This window comes from Empidonax traillii, unplaced genomic scaffold, assembly GCF_003031625.1.
Source record: "Empidonax traillii isolate 1590-97213 ecotype Southwest subspecies unplaced genomic scaffold, ASM303162v1 scaffold4:size3804566, whole genome shotgun sequence".
In the NCBI taxonomy this organism is placed as follows: Eukaryota; Metazoa; Chordata; class Aves; order Passeriformes; family Tyrannidae; genus Empidonax; species Empidonax traillii.
Window position 1 is genome coordinate 1725642 of NW_020955197.1, and position 20608 is coordinate 1746249.

General features: G+C 36.9%; 1 protein-coding gene across 6 annotated transcripts in view; it reads left to right on the forward strand.

Annotated features, from left to right (window-relative positions):
- ADGRV1 (adhesion G protein-coupled receptor V1) overlaps positions 1–20608 on the forward strand; it is a 251512-nt gene that overhangs the window by 195172 nt on the left and 35732 nt on the right. For all 6 annotated transcript variants that reach the window (XM_027877959.1, XM_027877992.1, XM_027877969.1 and 3 more), the window contains 2 exons: positions 7074–7231; positions 19411–19532. In XM_027877959.1, coding sequence (XP_027733760.1) covers positions 7074–7231; positions 19411–19532 — 280 coding nt within the window. The remainder of the gene's footprint in view (positions 1–7073; positions 7232–19410; positions 19533–20608) is intronic.

The window sequence follows — 20608 nt, forward strand, 5'->3', positions numbered from 1 at the left end:
CTAAGTCCAAGACTTTTCAATATCTCATGCACTGCCAATGAGGAACTGCACAAAAAGCCGGAACAGAGCATGGCTGGGACAGGGGACAAAAACTGACCAAAAGGAAATTCTATACCACAGAATGACATGGCCAGTATATAAACTGAGGGAGTCACTTGGAAGGGTGTTAGGGAATGGGCTGGGCATCGGTCATCAGGTGGTGTGCAATTACATTGTACATCACTTCTTTCTTTCTAGGTTCTGTTACTCTCTTTCATAGTTACCATCATCATCATCATCATCATTATCGTCATCATTATCACATTTAGTAGTATTATAATATTTTGTTTCAATTATTAAATTATTCTTATTCCAACCCACAAAGTTTGACTTTTCTTGGGGATTCTCTCCCCACCTGAGGAGGCAAGCGGGGGAAGTGAGCGAATGGTACTTGACTGCCGTCTGGGATTAAACCATGACACAGTCCCAGTGTGTCACTGAGCTGCTTGTAACACTGATTGAAACAGAATGTTTGCTTCATATGTGTTGTGTAAAAGACATCCAAGTATGACCTTTACCTCTTTAGAAAAGCATAAAGTTACATCTCATGCTTTTAATGTGATACATAGTAATTTCCAGATTCTATTCAGCAAAAATAAAACTAGACAGTGGATGCAGTAGACATGCAGTAAGTTTTACATTGTTTTCCTTGCATTACATCCCACTGCATAATTTAAATAGTGTCAAAGATTTCAAATGCAGTTATAAATCAAATCTATAAACTCATGAAATTATGAAATTAACTTTATCTAGTCTAACCTGTTGTCCAGAAAAGCGTCTTGATTTTTGTTGTTCAATTCTTCATGAGCTGAATGTTTTAACATATCTCTTATTTAGTCAGAAACTGACTTTGGTGCAGTATTAGTACATGCCCAGTCATCCCATATTTCCCAGTGTGTTCCAAGGCATATTGAAAAAAATTATCAACAGACTAAGATCACAGGTAAATTTTTAAGAATTCTTGGATGAAACTTGAAAGCACCCTTCAAATACCTTGGTTACTAATGGACTAGAAAATATTATTTTTATCTCATATAATACAAGCCTGGGCTAAAGGAGTTTCCTTTCAAATTTACCACAGCACAAAACTGGGGAAAAAAAATACATTAAATGTTAGGTAAAATTCATAATCTTATTGACATCTGAGATCTCTTCTGAAGAAATATTACAGTATTTAGTGAGAAATGTGAACAGAATTTATTGTGGGAAGAATAATTAGCTATGCAAAAATAGGATGAAAAATAACTGACTGTTTACCAGTTCTCTGTGAAAAGATCTCATGTCTATTGTGGATGATGATAAATTGAGAATGAGTCAACAATTTTGTGCTATGGCAATAAAGACAGATATGATTTTGGCCTACATATAAAGCAATTTAGTCTTAAGGACACATTAAGTCCTTCTGCTGCAGGTATGGACATAGATGAAATGCTGTCAAAAGCGCTGTACCCCATAACTTCAGAAATACATTAGCAAAGGAGTGTGATCAAGGAGACTCGCAAAAGTCTCAGATATAAAATATTTCCTGAAAGACTAAAAGATCTAGGATTTCAGTGAAGAGAACACCAAATAGAAAAGCATACCAATTTACAAGTATATAAAGAAATATTGCAGCAAACAAGGGAAAAATCAGTTTCCCACAATTGTGTTGGCTCTGACAAGATATAACCAGTGTATACTGCACCAAGGAGTTGAATTTAACGTTGGGTAATAGTCACTTGAGATAAGTACTGTGAAGGACTGAAACAGATTTCTTGGAGAGGATTTGTGTTCTTTATCACTAGACAGAGATTAGACATTGATGAGGTAGGGTGTAATTTAGAGATATTTTTTAAGGAGAGAAAGGCTTTTTAATTCTCAGCCACAGTACAGTTTCTTGTAATGTAAAAGGCTTTCGAGGACAGCAAGTCATTTCTGATGGTACTTCAAAAATATTTTGAATTCTCACTCATTTAAACCAGCTCATAGCTGTATCCATTATGCAATCACATGCCAACACTTGCTGCAATGAAAGGTAGCAAGGTGGCATTTGTTATACATGCAATTCCTATCTCTGCAGTAAAGCTTGTAAAAACCTCAAAATAAATGCTGAAACACCTTCCGTTATCCAAGGCTGCCATAAAGCACATAAATGCTCTTTAATTCAGTCTTTCATTAAGTTTTACAAAGTGCAAAGTCTATGTTTCCAGGATGTTGTGTGATCCGTTTGTTAGTATATCTAGAATGTGTGAAGTGATCTGAAGACTACAAGTCTAAACCCATGTGCCTTTGGCACTGTAAATTTTTGTACAATCTTGTAGAGATCTCTAGAATTTTACCTACTGTAGAAACAGAAATTTCTCTGGTGTGAATGTTGCTTGAATTTCCTCAGAAAACTAGTGACTACCATCTCAAATGCTACCCATCTTAAGATTAGCATGCACTTCCATATGGTTTTCTTCACATCCTGGCATAGAAACATCAAACTTTAAAAAACCACAAAAACAAAACCAAAACCAAACACCCCTCCTCCCCCCAAAACAAACAAAAACCCCCCAAACAAAAACACAAACAAACAACACGTACAACAAAAATGTCCACATATTTCTTTCCCTGTCAAGCAAGTGTAAAACTAAAAGAGGAGAGAATTAATTAGATATTAGGAACCCATTCTTTATTGTGCAGGTGGTGAGACATTGGAACAGGTTGCCCAGAGAAAGTGCCCAATCTCTGGAAGTGTTCAAGTCCAGGTTGGATGAGGCTTGGAGAACCTGATCTTGTTGTATAAGGTGTCCCTGCCCATGGAAGGGGGATTGGAATTTTGAGGATCTTTAAGGTCTCTTCCAACCCAAACCATCTTAAGACTCTTTGACTCTGTGATAACCTTGTTGCTTAATATATTTATGGAAAAGGATTACTGTTGCAACATAGCTACAGCAGAAATAGAGTGGTATCCTATAGTCTGTTCAGGCTGGGAATTCATCAGCTTGAGGAGGCTTGGGCACTGCAAAAGTCAACATGGTTATCTGCTCTGAGGGTATGTCCACCACTGATTTGGTCGTAAACAGTTGTTAAATCTGTTGTTCTCCTGCATGCTGTTTTACAGTAAAGGAGTATTGTTTTTGTTTTGCTATAAAATGCTTTGCTGTAAAGCTCAGGGACTCAGAACACCAGATATTTGATAGATAAGAAGACCTGCAATTTTTTTCTCAAATTTACCCTTCTGTAGATTCAAGATGCAGTTAAAAGAGATTGTCCTTAGAATTCAAGATGTGACGATGACAGAATGAAACTGTCCTTACCCCACAGAGTTATTTTAAATCTCTCTTGCTTAGAAGGGAACAAAGTATGTCAGTCCTTTCATTTTTTAACAATTGTTATTTCCTTAGCAATGTTGCTTGGTTTTTATTTTTGTTTTCCTCTTTTAATATTAACTATTTAATTGTGCAAACAAATAGTTCTAGTATACATTTGTCAGTTGTTTCCTGTTTTTCCTTTAAAAGTGTTAGAAAAACAAAAGAGGGCCTTCCATATCATACGTAGCTGGAATATCTCCCCAGATTTTAGGAAGTGTTATAGTTTAAGAGATCACAGAACACTTTACAAAAACAAAGCGTCAGGTAAACATGCTTTACCCCCTTGAGAAGAAAGCAAGCTTAGAATCTGCTTTTTATTTCTTTAAGGGGGAAAAAAAGGAAAATCAAAGAAAAGGGATTGTGGCTTGCCAATAAGTGAGGTAATTTTTATCAATGAATTGATGTAAAGGTATATGATTTTCTGAGGTTACATCTTTTCCAAAGGGAAGATGGTATTGTCTGTTGATTTCTATTCTAATCTTTCCATGTTTGTTGTATTTAAAACTATCAGTTTAGATTGAATTAACATCTGCAGTTAATTAACATCTGCATCATCCATGAGAAAACAATCTTATATATTAAAGCTGTTTCTCATAGTTCTAATCCTGAAAAAAAACGTGTAAAGTAAATGTTGATTGGTATCAGAGGAAAAATAACTGATTCATTTTGATATTTTTTTTTACAGTTCTAAAATTATTAACACATCATTACATACTAGTGTGGAATTACACCTTGGAGAAGACACATACTAACAACAGTTATTTCTAACTTTATTTTCAGCCTCTTTCATAGATACTAACACACCCAGGGCTTTTGATAGTGTGTTTTATATTCTCTTATGTTATGCTGGAAACATTTGAGATGGAAGTAAAGCGTTCTTTATGGGAAAAGTGACACTATGAATAGGAGTTTGGGAGTCTGTGAGGGGGAGTCTTGAAGATGACGAAGTTAAATGAGCTTAGATAGGAGTAGTGAAAGAGAAATAGCAAATGGGAATATGTTACATTCAGTAGAGAAATTTGTAGTAACAAAAACAAAATTAGAGATCAAAACAAAGTCAATGGTCAGAACAAAGTGGTCAACACAGAACCAAAGATGGACCCTCCAGTCAGGTAACAATAGTTAAGAACAGCAAGAGTGGTGGCCTCTTGGGACAAAAGATAAACAGTTGTCTTTTCAGTGCTAGGAGAGATCTAAGCTGAGATCTAATTTCTCAAAACAGGGGGAAAAGATGCAATTTGATAATAGAAATTGCTAACAGGAAGTCATGGAATCTTTGTAATGAAATGAGAATCTCTGAAGCAGCTAACAGCATTTGATTTTTCTTGTCTCCATTGCAGAAGGCAATATTTCAGTGGGTAACTTTTTTTGGTTGGTTGATTGGTTGGTTTTTTTTGCTATTACTCAGAATCAAAACAAACAAAACAAAAACCTTACAGTTACTCACCCAAGAAATTAAAAAAACAGCTTAATTATACAGGGCCTACTAAAACAAACCAAACCAAACAAAAACAAACTTTCTTGAAGGCTATGCTGCAAGAAATAATGCTCATCTTCAAACAAATAAGGTTTGTAATGATGTAATTCATTCCAGTTTCATCTTTCTAGGCCTTTTTCTGTAGAGTAGTTGTGTTCTGAATCACCAATTTAGTTGATATTTTGGGATATTTTTCTTGTATTCCCAGCCAATGCTAGGAATACTAGACAAAATAGTTCTGAGTGACAAATGTGTCATGGTAATGGATAGATAGATATCTTTTAAGATATCTATCAACATCTAATCTAACACATATCACACACATATCTGTGTGAATAAAAATTACAAGAGGAGGTGGTTTTCACTGGCTTGCTGTCCATTGCTTCTAGAAAACTAAGTTTTGAAGGTTAATAAGGTTTTGTGTATTTCTTGATTATATAACTTTCTAGAGTACTTTTGAGAGCCTCAGGGTATTAGTAAGAGTAATTCACCTCCGTAGGTTTTCAGCTTTTGTTAACTGAGTATAAAGGAGTTTTTACAGAAAACTATCAAGATGATCAGGTAATTTTTTAAGAGCATACATGGTCTTTGAAATACAAAAATGTATCAAGTTGAAAAAAACCAGATTTCAGAACATAAATATGATTTTATAGAAGACTATTCTTGTGCTAAGACTCTTTGCTTCAGTATAATCACTAAATGAATGATATGGCAATGTGGTTTCATGCCTTAGAGCTGATTGTGCAAACTCAAGAATGCCTTTGGGAACAAAAATAGCTTTCATACCTAAGAAATATTAAAAATCTGAAGGATGAAATGGATCAGATATTGTGTCAAATATCAGCTGGTTGAAGGAGATGATCCTTACCCCCTGCTCAGCACTCGTCATGTCACACTTGGAACGCTGGGTTCAGTTCTGGACTTCTCGGTGCAAAAGACAGACTGTACGAAGTCCACTGAAGGCTGACAAAATGAGTAAGGGACTGAAACATCTCTCCTATGAGGAAAGGAAGAAACATCTTTAACTGCAGTTTCTCCTCTCCCTGTTGCTTACTTGCTCAGTGATGTCATCAGGTAGTATCTCAGTACCTGGTGTGTGACAGAGCCTGTACCTTCTGCAGAGAGTTGTAGAAGGTATCTAGATTCTGCTGGAAAAGATTTTGGGATTCACTGAGTATGCACAACTGATGCACTGGAAAAGACAACAAGGAATACAGTCTTGCCTTGCTGCGTGGTGCATGCAAGTCCACCTAAGCAAACCCAGAAGGTACCAGGTAGATCAGTGAAACGTAGCTAGGCTTGTCTCAGATATATGTTATACCAGCATCAACTCTGAGCTTGCTTAGTAGAGCTGACCTGCAAGACAGAAGGGCTGGGTAAGTTACACCCTCCTAATAGGAACAGCAGTGACCACATACTCTCGAGACATACTGACTCCTGCGCCGTCCCTTGGGCTGCTCTGTTGTGCGTCATCTCTAGAGTAGGTCAGTGGCTCTAAAGCACATACTGGTCTCCAGGGACTGCACAAAAAACTCTGATCTCTCTTACCCTCAAGAGCTCTCTTTAACTAGAATGTCCATATTCTTCAAGTCATCATCATGTATGTGTAATTTGACTCTTTTTCACGGAAAACTCATGTTCCTGACACAACTTAACAAATAATTAAAACTTTAATAAATGAAAGGGCAAGGGGAAACAGGACAATTGAAAAAAAATAAGGGGAGGAGGAGGGAGTAAACATTTGGCTTCAGTGTGTGCAAATGACATGTAATTTCCAAGAATTTAAGAAGGGATAGTTATCTTGCCTTTCAGACTTGTTCATTTATTTTAAAAATGTATTTATCAAAACTTAATTTGTGGTTTCAGGAGCTTAGTACAGAAAATTATGTAGTGTCTTTTAGACTTTGGTGTCTAAGAATGATCACTTTAAATGAATAAAGCATGCATTTAATATGTTAAAATATAATTTATTTCATTACAAGTTTAAATCTTTCCAACACTGATTAGGCTAAATGTAATGTGCATACTGTAAGAGCAAAGATATGATGAGGAGATGAGCACAAACAGAACACAGTGCATCCTATCAAAGTTACTCTGGGAACAGAATTTGTGGTTTGTACAGCACATCCTTCAAAAATATTTGTTTCTGAAATTCTATTTATGATGATTCAAGTTGTCTCTCATGTTTATTGACAGCATTTCCCCCCATTTTTTTCCATCAGGTGCTTCATTCCAAATGCCTATGCAGCTCTCTTCACTGCTGCTCTGGTGCCATTAATGTGCTTGGTGGTGGTTTTTGTGGTGTTCATCCACGCCTACCAGGTGACTCCGCAGTGGAAGGCGTACGATGATATTTTCAGAGGAAGAACAAATGCAGCAGGTATGATTTGTTGGCTGTCTCTATGCAAACAAGTTGTACGTTCAGAACAGTATGGACTGTTCTTGCCAGTTCAGAGAACCCCATCTGAAACCACAGTTCAGTAGGTACCTACGCACTTAGTTTGAGATTAAGCCTTGTCCCTTTGAAGTCTGTGGAAGTACTTTAATGATCAAAGTTATGCAGATACTTGACTCTCTGAGGAGGATAAAAATGTGTCAAACCTAGAAAAAGAAATTAGTATTGCTGGCTATGTGATGCGTCTTGTCTAGTAAAAGAGAACAGAAGTAAAAGAAAGCACCGCCCTTCTCAGAGCACTGCATGGGTTTTAGCTGGGGGTAGTGAATATCCTGTCCCAAGGAGGGCTGGGGCTGCTCAAATACAATGATTGCTTGCCTATATCCAGGGATAACCTATGGATGCAGGCTGTGATGGGCACAGCTTTGGCCCCTGCAATTTGCAGTGCATTCGGCAGCTGCAAAACCACACAGAGGCTGCACTGTGCATTGGAGTGTTTGGAGTTAATGCCTCTGCTTTGATATTTCCTATGCTACTCACAACTGAAAAGTGCTTGAAAGAAAAGATCTGCCTTGTGCAAAACAGGAAGTTTTGGTCGGCCTCCTCCGTCAGAACAATTTCAAATACAACAATGTTCCCAAAATAAAGTTGCAGCAGTTTAGACCAATACCATAATGATAATAGGACACTCTGTGGGAAGCTTGGAATATTTCTTTTGTATTTTCATGGTATTTTCTTAACAAAATCTGAGTTTTATAAAGTAGTGCAAATAAATTTTTAATATTTGGCTTATAGAAATATATTCGTTTTTTGAGAAAATGAAAATAAATATTAAGAATTTGTAATCTGGATATTTCTGCAAATATTTATTTCTTTCTTAGTGACAGAGTGTTGGCTTGACTAAGATCTGTATGAATTTGTGTACGGTCTGATGATACTCAAGACCTTAGCTAAACTTTCATTTCTCTCTGATATAAAATGGACTACCCAAAGCAGTCACAGAGGTGGCTTCTTTTTCAGTCTTGAATAGTACAGTTGATTAATTTTGTTTTGGCATCTCTGTGAGATAATAAGGATATTATTATTAATATGTTGAGGGTTAAGGCTTCTCTCAGAGCAGTTAAACCAAAGGGCAAAAAGTGAACTGAATATTGAAACAATACCATAAATAAAATTGTAATTCAAAATGGAATAAAATACTAAGAGGAATTATATCTACATGTCATAAAGAGATGAAATAGTAGGGTTGAAACAAAACTTTGATTTAGCATAGAATTCAGAGTGTTTTCTTTCTCCAAGCGAGTCTAGAAAATAGGATTGAGAATTCTAACATCTCAGGAAAAAAAGAAAAAAATCAAGAAGAGAGCTGTTCAGTAATTTTTTTTTTTTATTATTTTTTTATGTAGATTGTAACTTTTACTGCTTATGCAGCTGCAAGACAAACTGATGGTTTGCTGCCAAGGAGTTTTTACAAGCACAAATGAAATACCTCATACAGTGGGAGTGAGAGCAGGTTGGAGAGAGGCTGTTTTAGAGAAGGAAATGAGCTGCCTGCTGTGGTTTATGGTTGTATAACGGGTCTCTGTGTAGCTGTGTTTATGGTGTAGGTTCCAGAGAGAAAAGCCAGTGATTTCTGTAGCATGTGCCTTTGCCTGTAACTGCGTAGCACAGACTGACTGTTAACTAAAGGCCTCTGGCTTTTTGACTGAATATTGTTCTTCTGAAATTTGAGGTGGTGGTAGTGTATTTACACTATTTTTAATGTCTTACAGGTATATTGTGCTTTTAAAGACATATTCAAAGGCAGTTTGCAGTGGGAAGGCCTAGCATCACTTTTAAATCTTGAATCCTGAAGAAGTTTACTCAGCTGACTCTGTCTTCTTACAAACTCAGTGGGATCTGGTTCTGCACTTTTTATTGCAACCAGTCAATTGATGCTGTGGGAAGCAATTTTTTCACTACAGCAAAGTTGCCTGCACTCAGGTGCATGATGATATCTTACTTTTGCAACAGTGTCATGGATCATACCAGTACCAAGTTCTGGCTTACAAGATTTTCTGTGGTAGTAAGGTCTTTTGGTAACACTGCCTCCTTAATTGCAGGGACACCCATTATTTTGCTGTTTTGTTATGGCATTTAATATGCCAAGGTTTTTCTTTGTTTCATCCAAAACCAGAGGAAAGGTGGAGCCACCAAAAAATAGGTATCTGTATTTAGCATCTTCTGCAAGATTTGCTGTGGCTGTCATCTCCATACAGATTTACTATCTGTTTGGTCATCCACAACAATCAAATCCTACAGCAAAAAAACCCTTTTCTAGTCTCCAGCCTGAGGGTTGTTACCCAAGCTTCTGCACTTTAAACAGTAGTTTAAGTAATGGGGAAAAAAAAATCTCTGCTTTCGAAAGCTGGTTTTCATTAGTTACCCTTTCTAGAAAGAGAGAAAAATTTCAGGTGAATGACAATGTAAATAATCTGACATAACAAGTACAGGGAGCTGTAAACAAAGACAAAAATATTTTTACATACACTTTTTTTACTTTTGCTAGTAATGGTGTATAAATGTTCATTTAAATTCCAGAGAGCATAAAGCATTGCAGAAAGGAAAAAGTGGCATATATAGACCTGTAATTTTCATTTATACATAGATATTTGTACAAACACATATTTGCATGTGAATATTTGACCTAGTAGTGTTCATTCAATTTCTGGGAGTAATTCAGTTAAAAGACAGTTAAAATTGCAGTGTAATACAGGTGGCCCCATGTGGATTCTGCAATAATTTGTGCAAAACATTCCTGAATATTGTCAGTAAAAAAAAAATAGCAAGGTCACTGGCTTGCATATTACCAAAAAAGAGAAAAAGGGCTTGGAAATACAGATTTGAAAGGGAAAAAATTTTTATCTGAGCATACGTTCTTTTGGTAATTTCATAAGTTCTAGGAAAAGACTCTTAAACTATAGCTGGTAATTCTGAAGTTCTATATTTGTGACCTCAACTTAAAGGTTATCACTAACTTTAATAGAAATATAATAGGAGTAGAAATAGTAAAGTTTACCTTCATTTGTAGAGTGTATTTTTTTACAGATAAATTGAATACAGAAGTGTCTAAGTTAAAAACTGACTCAATATTTTCCTTACTCACTTTCCTCCTTTTGTTGGAATACTCTGAAGCTTACCCTGTAAAGAAGTTTCATCCTGAACCATCCATAATCACAGAATCATTGAATGGTTTGGATTGGAAGGGACCTTCAAAGATCATCTTGTTCCAATGCACCTTCCATGGGCAAGGACACTTTCCACTAGATCAGGTTTTTCCAAGCCCTATCCAACCTGGGCTTGAACACTGCCATAGATTGGGCAGCCACAGCTTCTCTAGACATTCCTTTCCCATGTGTTAGCACTCATTGCCAATATATTCTTCCTTTTGTCTATTCTAAATTTACCCTCTTTCAGTTTAAAGCATTCCCCCTGGTCCTGTCTCTACAGACCTTGGTAATAAGTCTTTCTCCATCTCTTTTATAAGCCCTCTTTAAATATTGAAAGGCCGCAGAGCCTTCTCTTCTCCAGGCTGAATAACTCTCTGGACCTGTCTTCACAGCAGAGGTGCTTCAGCCCTCTGATCTTTTCTGTGGTCCTCCCCTGGACCCACTCCAACATGTCCATCTCCTTTCTGTTCTAGGGACGGCAATCTTTGGTACAGCACTCCAGATGAGGTCCCACCAGAGTAGAGCAAGGAGTGTTTATCACCTTCCTTACCTGCTGATCTTGATGCAGCCCAGGACACAGTTCGCTTTCTGGGCCGCAGGTGCACATTGCCACCTCATGTCCAGCTTGTCATTTGTCCTGGTGCAAGTCCTTCTCTGCAGGGCCTCTCTCAATTCTTCATCTCCCAGCCTGTATTGATACTGGTGATTCCCCTTCCCAGGTGCAGGACCTTGCACTTGGCTTTGCTCATGGGTCCACTTCTCCAGGCTGCCAGCACCCCTCTGGATGGCATCCCATCCCTCAAACGTATCAACACTCATCCTGATATCATCCACAAACTTTCTGAGGGTGCATTCAGTCCCACTATCTGTGTCTTTAATAAAGTTATTGAACAGTACTGGTCACAGTGCAGACCCTTGATACTGATCTGCATTTGGACATGGAGCTCTCGATAGCCATTCTGTGGTAGAGATCGTCCTCCCAGTCCCTCGTCTGTTAAGTAGTCTGTCCATCAAACCTGTATCTCTCCATTTTAAAGACAAGGATGTTGTACGGAGCCATATCAGAGGCCTCCAAGAATTCAAGATAGATGTTATCGTTGCTCTTCACTTGTCTGCCAATGCAGTCACTCCAGCGTAGAGGACCACCCTATTATTCTTTTACAGCTGTTAGGATAAATTCTGTCTGCCGTAGTAAAACATCTTCCTGAACTTGGGTAGCAGTACTGTCTTTTGCTGTTTGGTTCTATCCTATGAGCAGAGTATTTTTTGTTACCCACACTAAAGGGAACTCCCATGTAGTTTTGCTACCAAGAGCAGAATAACAATGCTGGGTTTCACCATACATGTCTAAAAGAAAAAAATTTCCTCCTTGGTAGCGGCAAAGAGGATATGTTTGTAGACAGATAAATATTTTCTTGGAAAACTGGGGGATATAACTGGGAGTTTTCTCTGCAAAGAATGACAACTCTGTCTCTAGTGTACTTGTTCAGAGATAGGACTGAGTTTGCTGAAAAAGAGTCTAAGTTTGTGTTGGTTCCATTTGCCAGCCTTTGAGCAAACATGTTCTGTTGGCTGACTGTTCTGCTGCATATAGAAACTACCTTATCAAAATTTAGCCTTGACAGGAGCCAAGTCAGAAGCGTGCATTGGATAAACAGCCTCTAGGTTAACTAATATTTTAGTTTACAACAAGAAAGACTGCTTTTGATGGAAATAAGGTGGTATAAAGCATGATGGTTGTGTTTGGCTGAAGTAACAGGAGGTTGAGATAGACATATGTAAGAAATGGTGTTTTTTTCTTGACAGTCCTAATATGCAAATACAGAAATTGGAGATTAATAAGACAGCAATCAAATATACATATTTGATTTTCTAACTGTTTGCTAACTTTCCATAATTTCACAAAAATATTTGAAAACATAACAGAACAACTTTAATTGAAAACTCACCTGCATTTTTTCCTGATAATTTCTTTGTGAATAGATGAGTTTCATTTACTGAATGAATATTGAACTGGCATAATTTTCATGCCCTACCCATAAATATGCAGTAGACCTTACCTGAGTCAGATATCATAATTGTAAAAGTGCCAGAATTAATGTAAACATTAAAACTTTATGTTGCCAAAATAAAACTTCACCAAGAATGCCTTAGGTATTTAGCTGTACAATTTTAACTACCCTCTTGCATGTTCTTTCATATAACTTCTTTCATATAAAATCATAAAAATATTTGCACTAGAAGGGACCTTAAACGTCATCTAAATCCAGTCTGCAAATATATTTATTGCCTTAGCAGTATGGAATTCCTGGTCATGACAGAACATGCTGAATGGTCCACCTATACCTACTACCATCTGATCATCTCAAGAAACAAATAAGCCTACAAAATGCAAGTGCAGAACATTCCAAACATGCTTCTGTGCTCAGGAAATGATGCTGAGAACAGGGCTTTTGATTGCAAGTGAGAATGTATGTGTAAACATGCAGTTACATGTGTTGCCTATCCTGTGATATATATGCTAAAGTCTTTATCTTGAATTATAAGACAGATATAATGTATCTAAGAGAATCAAAGGAACAGTAAATTGCAGGAATGCTTTCATCTTGAGATGACAATATGCATCTAGAAATCAAGAACCAGATGTTGGCTACTTCTGAACTAAGAGTTATGTACGATATTCACAGAATTCATCACACATATTGGATATAATATTTTAATCTTTATAGCGCTCCAGGAGCTTTTCTCTTTTGTAATTAAGTGGAAAAAAAAATCTTTGCCTCCAAGATTTGTTACAAATACACTTAGGACAAAATGATAAAACATAATTACAAGCTGAAATAAAGAACTATGATCTGAATGAGATAATAACTTAAATGCATCAGCTGCACTTATGTAATTTAGATTCCTTGCACTGTGCTTCACATGTCCGAATTAGCTTTTTTCCTTTAAAGAAATCTGCAGAAGCAAGTTAATTGGCATGAGTTATGACTGTACAGTTGCAAATTTAGTACTCATTTAATTTTACATAGTGCATCTAAATAATTTTATTATGAGGAGATAAGTAGGTTCAAATTTTTCTCTCTTTTTTTTTTTTTTTTTTTTTCCCATTTGCTGTTGTTCTGGGATTTGCCATGTTCCCTGTATAACTATAATAGCATAAGCTATAATAAGGTGTCTGGTTTTTTCATCTGATTATACCATAAAGTGTCTTAAAGATGCATTAGAAAGTTTGCCAGAAACCTGAGATTTAGTGGAAAGGTTAGAGAGGCCAATCTTCTAGGATTTTGTAGTAATTATGATGTATTCTTTAAACTTAATGGGAGGTGTGCTTTTATTTTAGGAGGTATCCTTTAACTTAAAAATTTTCCGTGCCAAAATAAGTAGCAGGTCAAAAAATATAAGTTAACCAAAAATAATATTCTAACAGGTTTGTTGCTTCCTGTTTCTACAAATAACCAATGAACAATTTTGCCCAGTTGGATTTCATGAATATTTACCTACCAACTTTCTGATCCTCAGTATCAAATACTGTTAAATTCTGTACATTTTGCACTACCAATATGGAATCTGAGGTTTGATCATGAGTTGCTGATTGCACGTGGTTGATGGTGGCATTTTCTTCTTTGAACTTTATGAAAGAAATCTGCTAATTTTCTTTTTTTTTTGGCCACAAAATCCCATTACCAATATATTACTTCTGTGAAGCAATTAAAGTGCTTCTGTGAAAAGAATATGTTGCTTCTGTGAAGCAATGTATTCTCCCCAATCATCTGGGAAAAATCGTTTGTAAAGTTCTTTCAGGTTTTGCAGTAGGTATTATGTCTAGCCAAGAACTATTAAAAGTAATTAAATTTGCATTATCAGTTTAACAACCTAAGGAGAAGACACATAGTAAATATTTATAGGTAAACTCAGAAGATCATTAAAGCTATACTATTTAATTTCTTCATTTATTGACTTTCCTATTTTTAGAAAAAAAATGAAACACAACGACCAACACAGTGGTGAGAATACAAATATTTGGATACATTATGAAAGCTCAGCATATTCTTTATTTTCCACAGTTAAATCGTGTAGATGTTTTCTGCAAAGACACACTCTGCATTACACTTTAGAACATTAATATTACTTAATAATTTCCAGTTTTATTAATTTCTATTTGATTTAGCATTTTTAACTGCTCAGATTCATCGTCCTGGAGGATTTTATCTATAATATCAGCTGTGGAAGGAAAGAAGAAAAGCTTCAGGTAGCCTACATGACATTTTTGTATCGAAACAGACTGAATACATAAGGAGTAGTTCTAACTCCATAGACAGAGAAACAGAAAATTGACAATTTCAGAGTAAAAAGATTAATTTCTTTTTACTTACATGTCTATTCCAGGAAGAAAATCCTGTATTATCTTCTGAAATATATAATCTAATTCAAACTGAAAAGTTGTGCTGTTTGAGGGTACCACTTGCAAATACATATTCAGAACCCATCTGCTTGATTGAGTGTAGCATTCTGAAGGGACTAATCCTGTTGTCCTGTAGAGCATTCCAGTGCTGGCAGTCCATAAAAGAAGTGTGTCATTTTTCCAGTTAATTTCAGTTATTTCTAGTGGCGCTACTGGGGCCCCTGGTGGTGCAGGGGGCTAAACCGCAGTGCTGTCAACACTGAGACCCGGGTTCGATTCCCAGTCGGGGCCCCTCCCCGGGCAGATGGAGCTCATTAGCCCTGTAAGGCAATCCATCTACGTCCTGAGGACCTCACTGCCACCGTCCAAGCTCGCTTGGCCCCGGCAGATGAACCTCAGGATTAAAGGGTGGGCTCAGTTCCGCTCACACTGTGTCTCACCTAAAAAATCCAATGCGCAGGCTGGAAGGTGTAAAGACCTTCCCCAGATCTTCATTCGCAAAGATTGGCCATTACTATTACTGGTTTTCTTCAGAGCAATGACCTAATCCTCATTTCATATGGCTTATAACTTATTTCTGTTTTGATGCCTTTGTTTAAGTGAGATGGTGGTTTATTCAGATAGTAAATTTTCTCTCTGTCTAAGTGGTCATCCATTGCTTTTCCAAACTTTAAAGTAAAAAAATATATAACAAGAAGGCATTTTTCAAGAACTTTTCACTATACACCATGAGCAGTTGTTGACCAAAATTGTGCAGGAGGATTTCTATTGCTGCTTCCCTCCCTGGTAAAATAAGTTGTAGTAGGCACCATCAAATGATTTGTACATAATCCATAGGCACTACACAGGGATAAGAGAGGTTAACCAGGGAAACTGTCCCTTCATTAGGTGAAATTACGAGTCCGTATACGAATCTATCTCAATTTTTGACTTACCATTAGATGACTTATCAAAAGTGTGGAAGTGCATTGCAGTGGGGAACACTGTAAGGTTCCCTATGATATTTCTCCACTTCACAGCTGTTTCCAATTGTTTCTTCTTCAGTACTCCCCATCCTCCCATCCTTGAACTACCAAGAGGCCAAATGGCTCTTAGTGTTGTCAGTTGCAGAGAGTGACAGATATCTCCTTCCCATGCTTTCCAAAATAGGTGCATCCTGCATATGAAGGGAGTTGATGCACAGGATGCATTTGACACTGGAAAATTGTATCTCCTTTTTTTTTTTTTTTTTTGTCTCTGCAGTGTCTGAAGCAGCACTATTCAATTGGCAGAATCTATTCCAGACCCCATCTATAAATAAATTTTAGGCAGTCTCATCCTGTGTTCTGAAACATAGTATTTCTCACCATTTTTCCAATCCTTTCAGGCATATAAAAAATGACAACTGTTGCAGTTCTCATTTTTAAAGAAGTCTTGCACAGGCTGACTGGATCACAGTGCTATGGTGTTAAAATTCTTTGTGGACATCAGTAAGCTGATGTAGCCTGCTTAGGTTTAGATGTGTGTAGGCACATGAGCCACATCATGAGATTATTTCTCTGTGTAGGTCAGTACAAACCATAGAATCATAAAATGGTTTGGGTTGGAAGGGACCTTTAAAGGTTATCTAGTCCAACCCCCCTGCAGTGAGCAGGGACATATTCAGAAGCTTTATAGTGCAACAGAAGATGAAGCTTTAAACTGTCACCAGAGTAATTTTGTTTGTGAGGTTTATTTCCAAAATATAAAATCGTCAGGATTTAGTTTGTTACAGAATTAAAACCACTGTAGGTGAAATCATAGCTGTTTGGAAATGTTCCAGGTTTTGTTTCCTGCTGTTTCTTGTTCTGCTTCTGCTGTAAGGAAACTGAACAGCAAATTCAAGGCTTTTTCAGCTGGGTGGGCAATCTGGCATTTTATTACCTGCTGGTCCTGTGGAGATCCATGCACTGATAATTCTTCTGACCTATCACAGTTCAGTGTGATTTTGTGAAAGAAAAGACTCCTCAAGATTAGTAAGCAGAAAAAAAAAAGAAAAACAAACAAACAAACAAACAAACAAAAACCAAAAAAAAAAACCAACCAACAACTATGGAGTTTCCTGGTTCAGGAAACTTTGAGTTGTAAATGTGATAATTACTAGGAGAAGTATCATATCTGGTCAACATTTTTGGCAGTTGTTAAAGGCAAGGGGAGCTAAACTTTTTTATCATAACCAGTATAGCTTCTTTTAGGTTCCCATTGAGGTAATTAAATTTTTTCATCATTTTTATACCTTTTCTGGTCCGTGAATTTTTTAATCTAATCCAAACCTCTCATGAAAATATTGCAGCCTGTCATTCAAATTCTCACCATCATCATTTTTATGTAAAACACTGTACAAAATCTTGTGTGTACTCTAAGAGCTCCCCTAGTATAGTAAAACTACAGTTTTTAACACCCATGAAAACTGATAACGATGTACCACAGCCCTCAGAAGAGTAAGTATTGCAGAAAAATTAATTTTATAGATAAGTTAATAGGAAGTTATCTTTTCTCAGCCATGAGGAAGAAGTGAGAAACAGTAGACATATTTAGTTGTTTGATAAATTGAAGATATGTAGTTTCAGCTCATCAAATATCAAGCTGGATTATGGTTAAGTTTGCAAACTCTAAAAAACTGCAACTAAATGCATAAGATACATTTATCTTTATTGAATTTGTTAACTCTGTAAGCTTATAGTAGGGAAAGGGGGAGACATTTCAGGGAGAGAGACATGAACAGTCAGGATGATTATATATGAGTACACATATACATATAGATATTTTTAAGGAGTAGGTGGACTGCCTCTTGCTTAAATAAAATCTTCCATCATTCATAGTACTAAAAAAGGGTGTGATAACTATGTGGAAAAAATTGTGGACCAGCATGGTTTGGTTATATAATACCCAACAGAATTGCTTGACAGTGTTTCAGTTACGTCACAGTGATGCTGAGTTGACTGCTCCATGTCAGTCTTATCTGCTCCAGTTTATCCAACTAGACTAGAGGTAACTGCTTGCACTTGGACTTAAAGTCCTGTCTGTTAAGGTTCATCTGCTCAGAATCACCCTTTGAGTTTGTTTGGGGGGGGAAGCTGTTGGGTTTATTTTCATATGAAGAAAACGAAAAATGCCTGTTTTGGTTCATATCAAGCCTATTTATTGGCATCCGGTTCCTTTGTGCAATACTGATTTTGCAAACTTAAAAGAATTTCTTGCTTATTTTCTGATATATTTATTCTAGTTATTGAGCTTTTGTTTCATCACAATACAACAAATTATCTGAATAAAAGGGGTGAAGAGAATTCAAACAGCTGAGGCTTTAAATGCTGCCAGAGTTTCAACTCTGTATTAACTCTTTACAATACTGATAATGAAGCAATTGTTAACAATAAAGATAAAAACAGAGTCATAAATTTTACCAATATGTGGCAAAAAGCAGGCATCTTTACACTTTTTCTTCTTAAAATGTTATGCATGTGTGACTTTAGGTATGGCCTACATTGAGAAGGCACTTACTATTTGTACAGTATTAAACAAAATGGCTAAAGAACTCCCAAACTGCTGTTCCTGGAATGGTGCCTGTCAAAAGCACATCCCCACTCTTTGCTGATGCTGCATGACTAATGCAGGGAGGGGCATTACCTGGCCATGCACCTCTGCCCCCGAGGTGTGCAGACCTGGCAAACGTGGACTTCGAGTTCTGCCACAAATACAGTCAACACAGGGGGCTGGCTCCTGTCAGTGGGAGGAACGTGTGCAGGCAAAAACTAACGTCTACTTTCTTTTTGGCGAACTTTGTCCATACTGGCAGACATCTCCCTGACAGCATTCCTTAAACCTTTTATGGTATAAATACAGTAGCGAATATAAAATGCAGCTGTATGTGTGTGCGCTGCTTAAAGAGAGAGTCTGCATGTATTTTTACAGCTGAATGAAGTTAATTAGTTCAAAGTCTGTCTTGGGGGTCTCCTTGATTGAGTGGAGGTTGTCACTTTAAGTTTTATGGGGTCAGCTGCCTTCTTATGTTTGACTTGAAGGGGAAAGTAACAACAAATTAAAGAAGAAGCTACTCTTATAATTTCAATGTAATTCTTAATGTGGCCAGAGTTGGGGCAGTTTTTGTATCCTTAATAATTTTCTTCTATTCCCTTTTCTCTCAATTCTTAGAAATACATTTCCTCTCAAAACTTCCAGAGCTTGCCAAGAGCTCTTCCATGCTTCTTCCAAGTTCTGCATATTTTCCAAGTCCAAGTGTGTTCTTCCCACCTGTAAAGCCTTGTTTGCTCAGCTGGGCTGTCTCCCCCATGCCTCTCACATCTCCCAGTCCCCTGTTTGTCTCTTCTGCTTGTCTCTTCATATTGGGATGGAGTCCCAAAAGCCCTGGGACACCCACCCAGCTAGGGCAGGAGAGGGGCTGCCCATCACTGGAGAACAAGATCCAAAGTTTGCCAAAACAGCCAAAAAAAAATGGGTCCTGTGCCAGTAATGCTTTAAAGAGTGTTTTTCTCAGGGCACACCAGATGAAATGCTGTGTTTGTGGTTTACAGAGATCCCCTTGGTCTTGTACCTCTTTGCCCTGATTTCCATCACCTGGCTGTGGGGAGGACTGCACATGGCTTACCGACAGCTCTGGATGCTGGTCTTCTTCATCATCTTCAACAGCCTGCAGGTAAGAGTCTGTTGCCTTGGTCTTCCTGCAGACTTGGGGCTTCTCCTCTGCTCATGTTTGTCATTTTGACTTCACCAGCTGAACTACATCCAGTAACGCACTGTGACACTGTGGAAGTGTTAATTGTGTTTTCTCTTTATTTCCAATATTGACATATGGAATGCATATTAAAGCAAGGGATGCACTGTTTTGAAACAATAGCAATGTAATTGCAATAAATTTCATTTCATAGATGCTGCACTGGGAAAGAAAATTGCTTGCTTCTGTATGTAAAGTCTTTCTGAGATAATTATAGCAGTAAAACTAAAATATCTGCAGCCTTTGCAAAAACACTAAATATTTAAATTTTCTGTATCTGTTAACTCTAATTAAAAAAAAGGGCAAATGTTTTAGATTATATAGACCTAATACTGATTTTTTTTCCATTGTGAGAGGTGAGCCTTGAGGCTTAGTTTTTCTCAGTACAGCATAGATATTGGTAAAGCAAAGATCTTTTATTGAAAAAGGAGACATATAAATTAAAAGTTGATCAGTAGTTATAAAAAATGTAAATAGCCCCTTGCAAAATTTTACACATATTAAGTACTTCCACTGGGCTCACTACTGCATTGCATACTGCACACTGCAGAATTATTTATGGAATAGAAGTTAGTATATCACAGATGAGAAAATGCCTCTGATGCTCTAAAACAGTGAAATTAGGAGAAATTTCAAAAATATATATGAAAACCTTTGATTTTGATGTATACCAAAACCTCCATTTGCCCTTGGAGGACAAATTCTTCTGCCCTCCAATATGCCCCGTTTGTAACAGAAATATCTGTGGCACCTTTTATTATTTTCCAATATTTAAAATATTTATGAACCATCAAATAAAACTTAATTATTTAAAAAACAGTATTTTCACAAAATAGGTGAATTTATTTTTTAATTCAAAAGATGGGAGTTTCCTTACGAAGTATTGAAATATTTTCAAAATTTACATCTTGAACATAAATTCTTTTTTTTATAACTTGAGGAAAAAAGTGTACCTTATTCTCCTTGTAATACGTGTGATTATTCTGTATATATTCTGT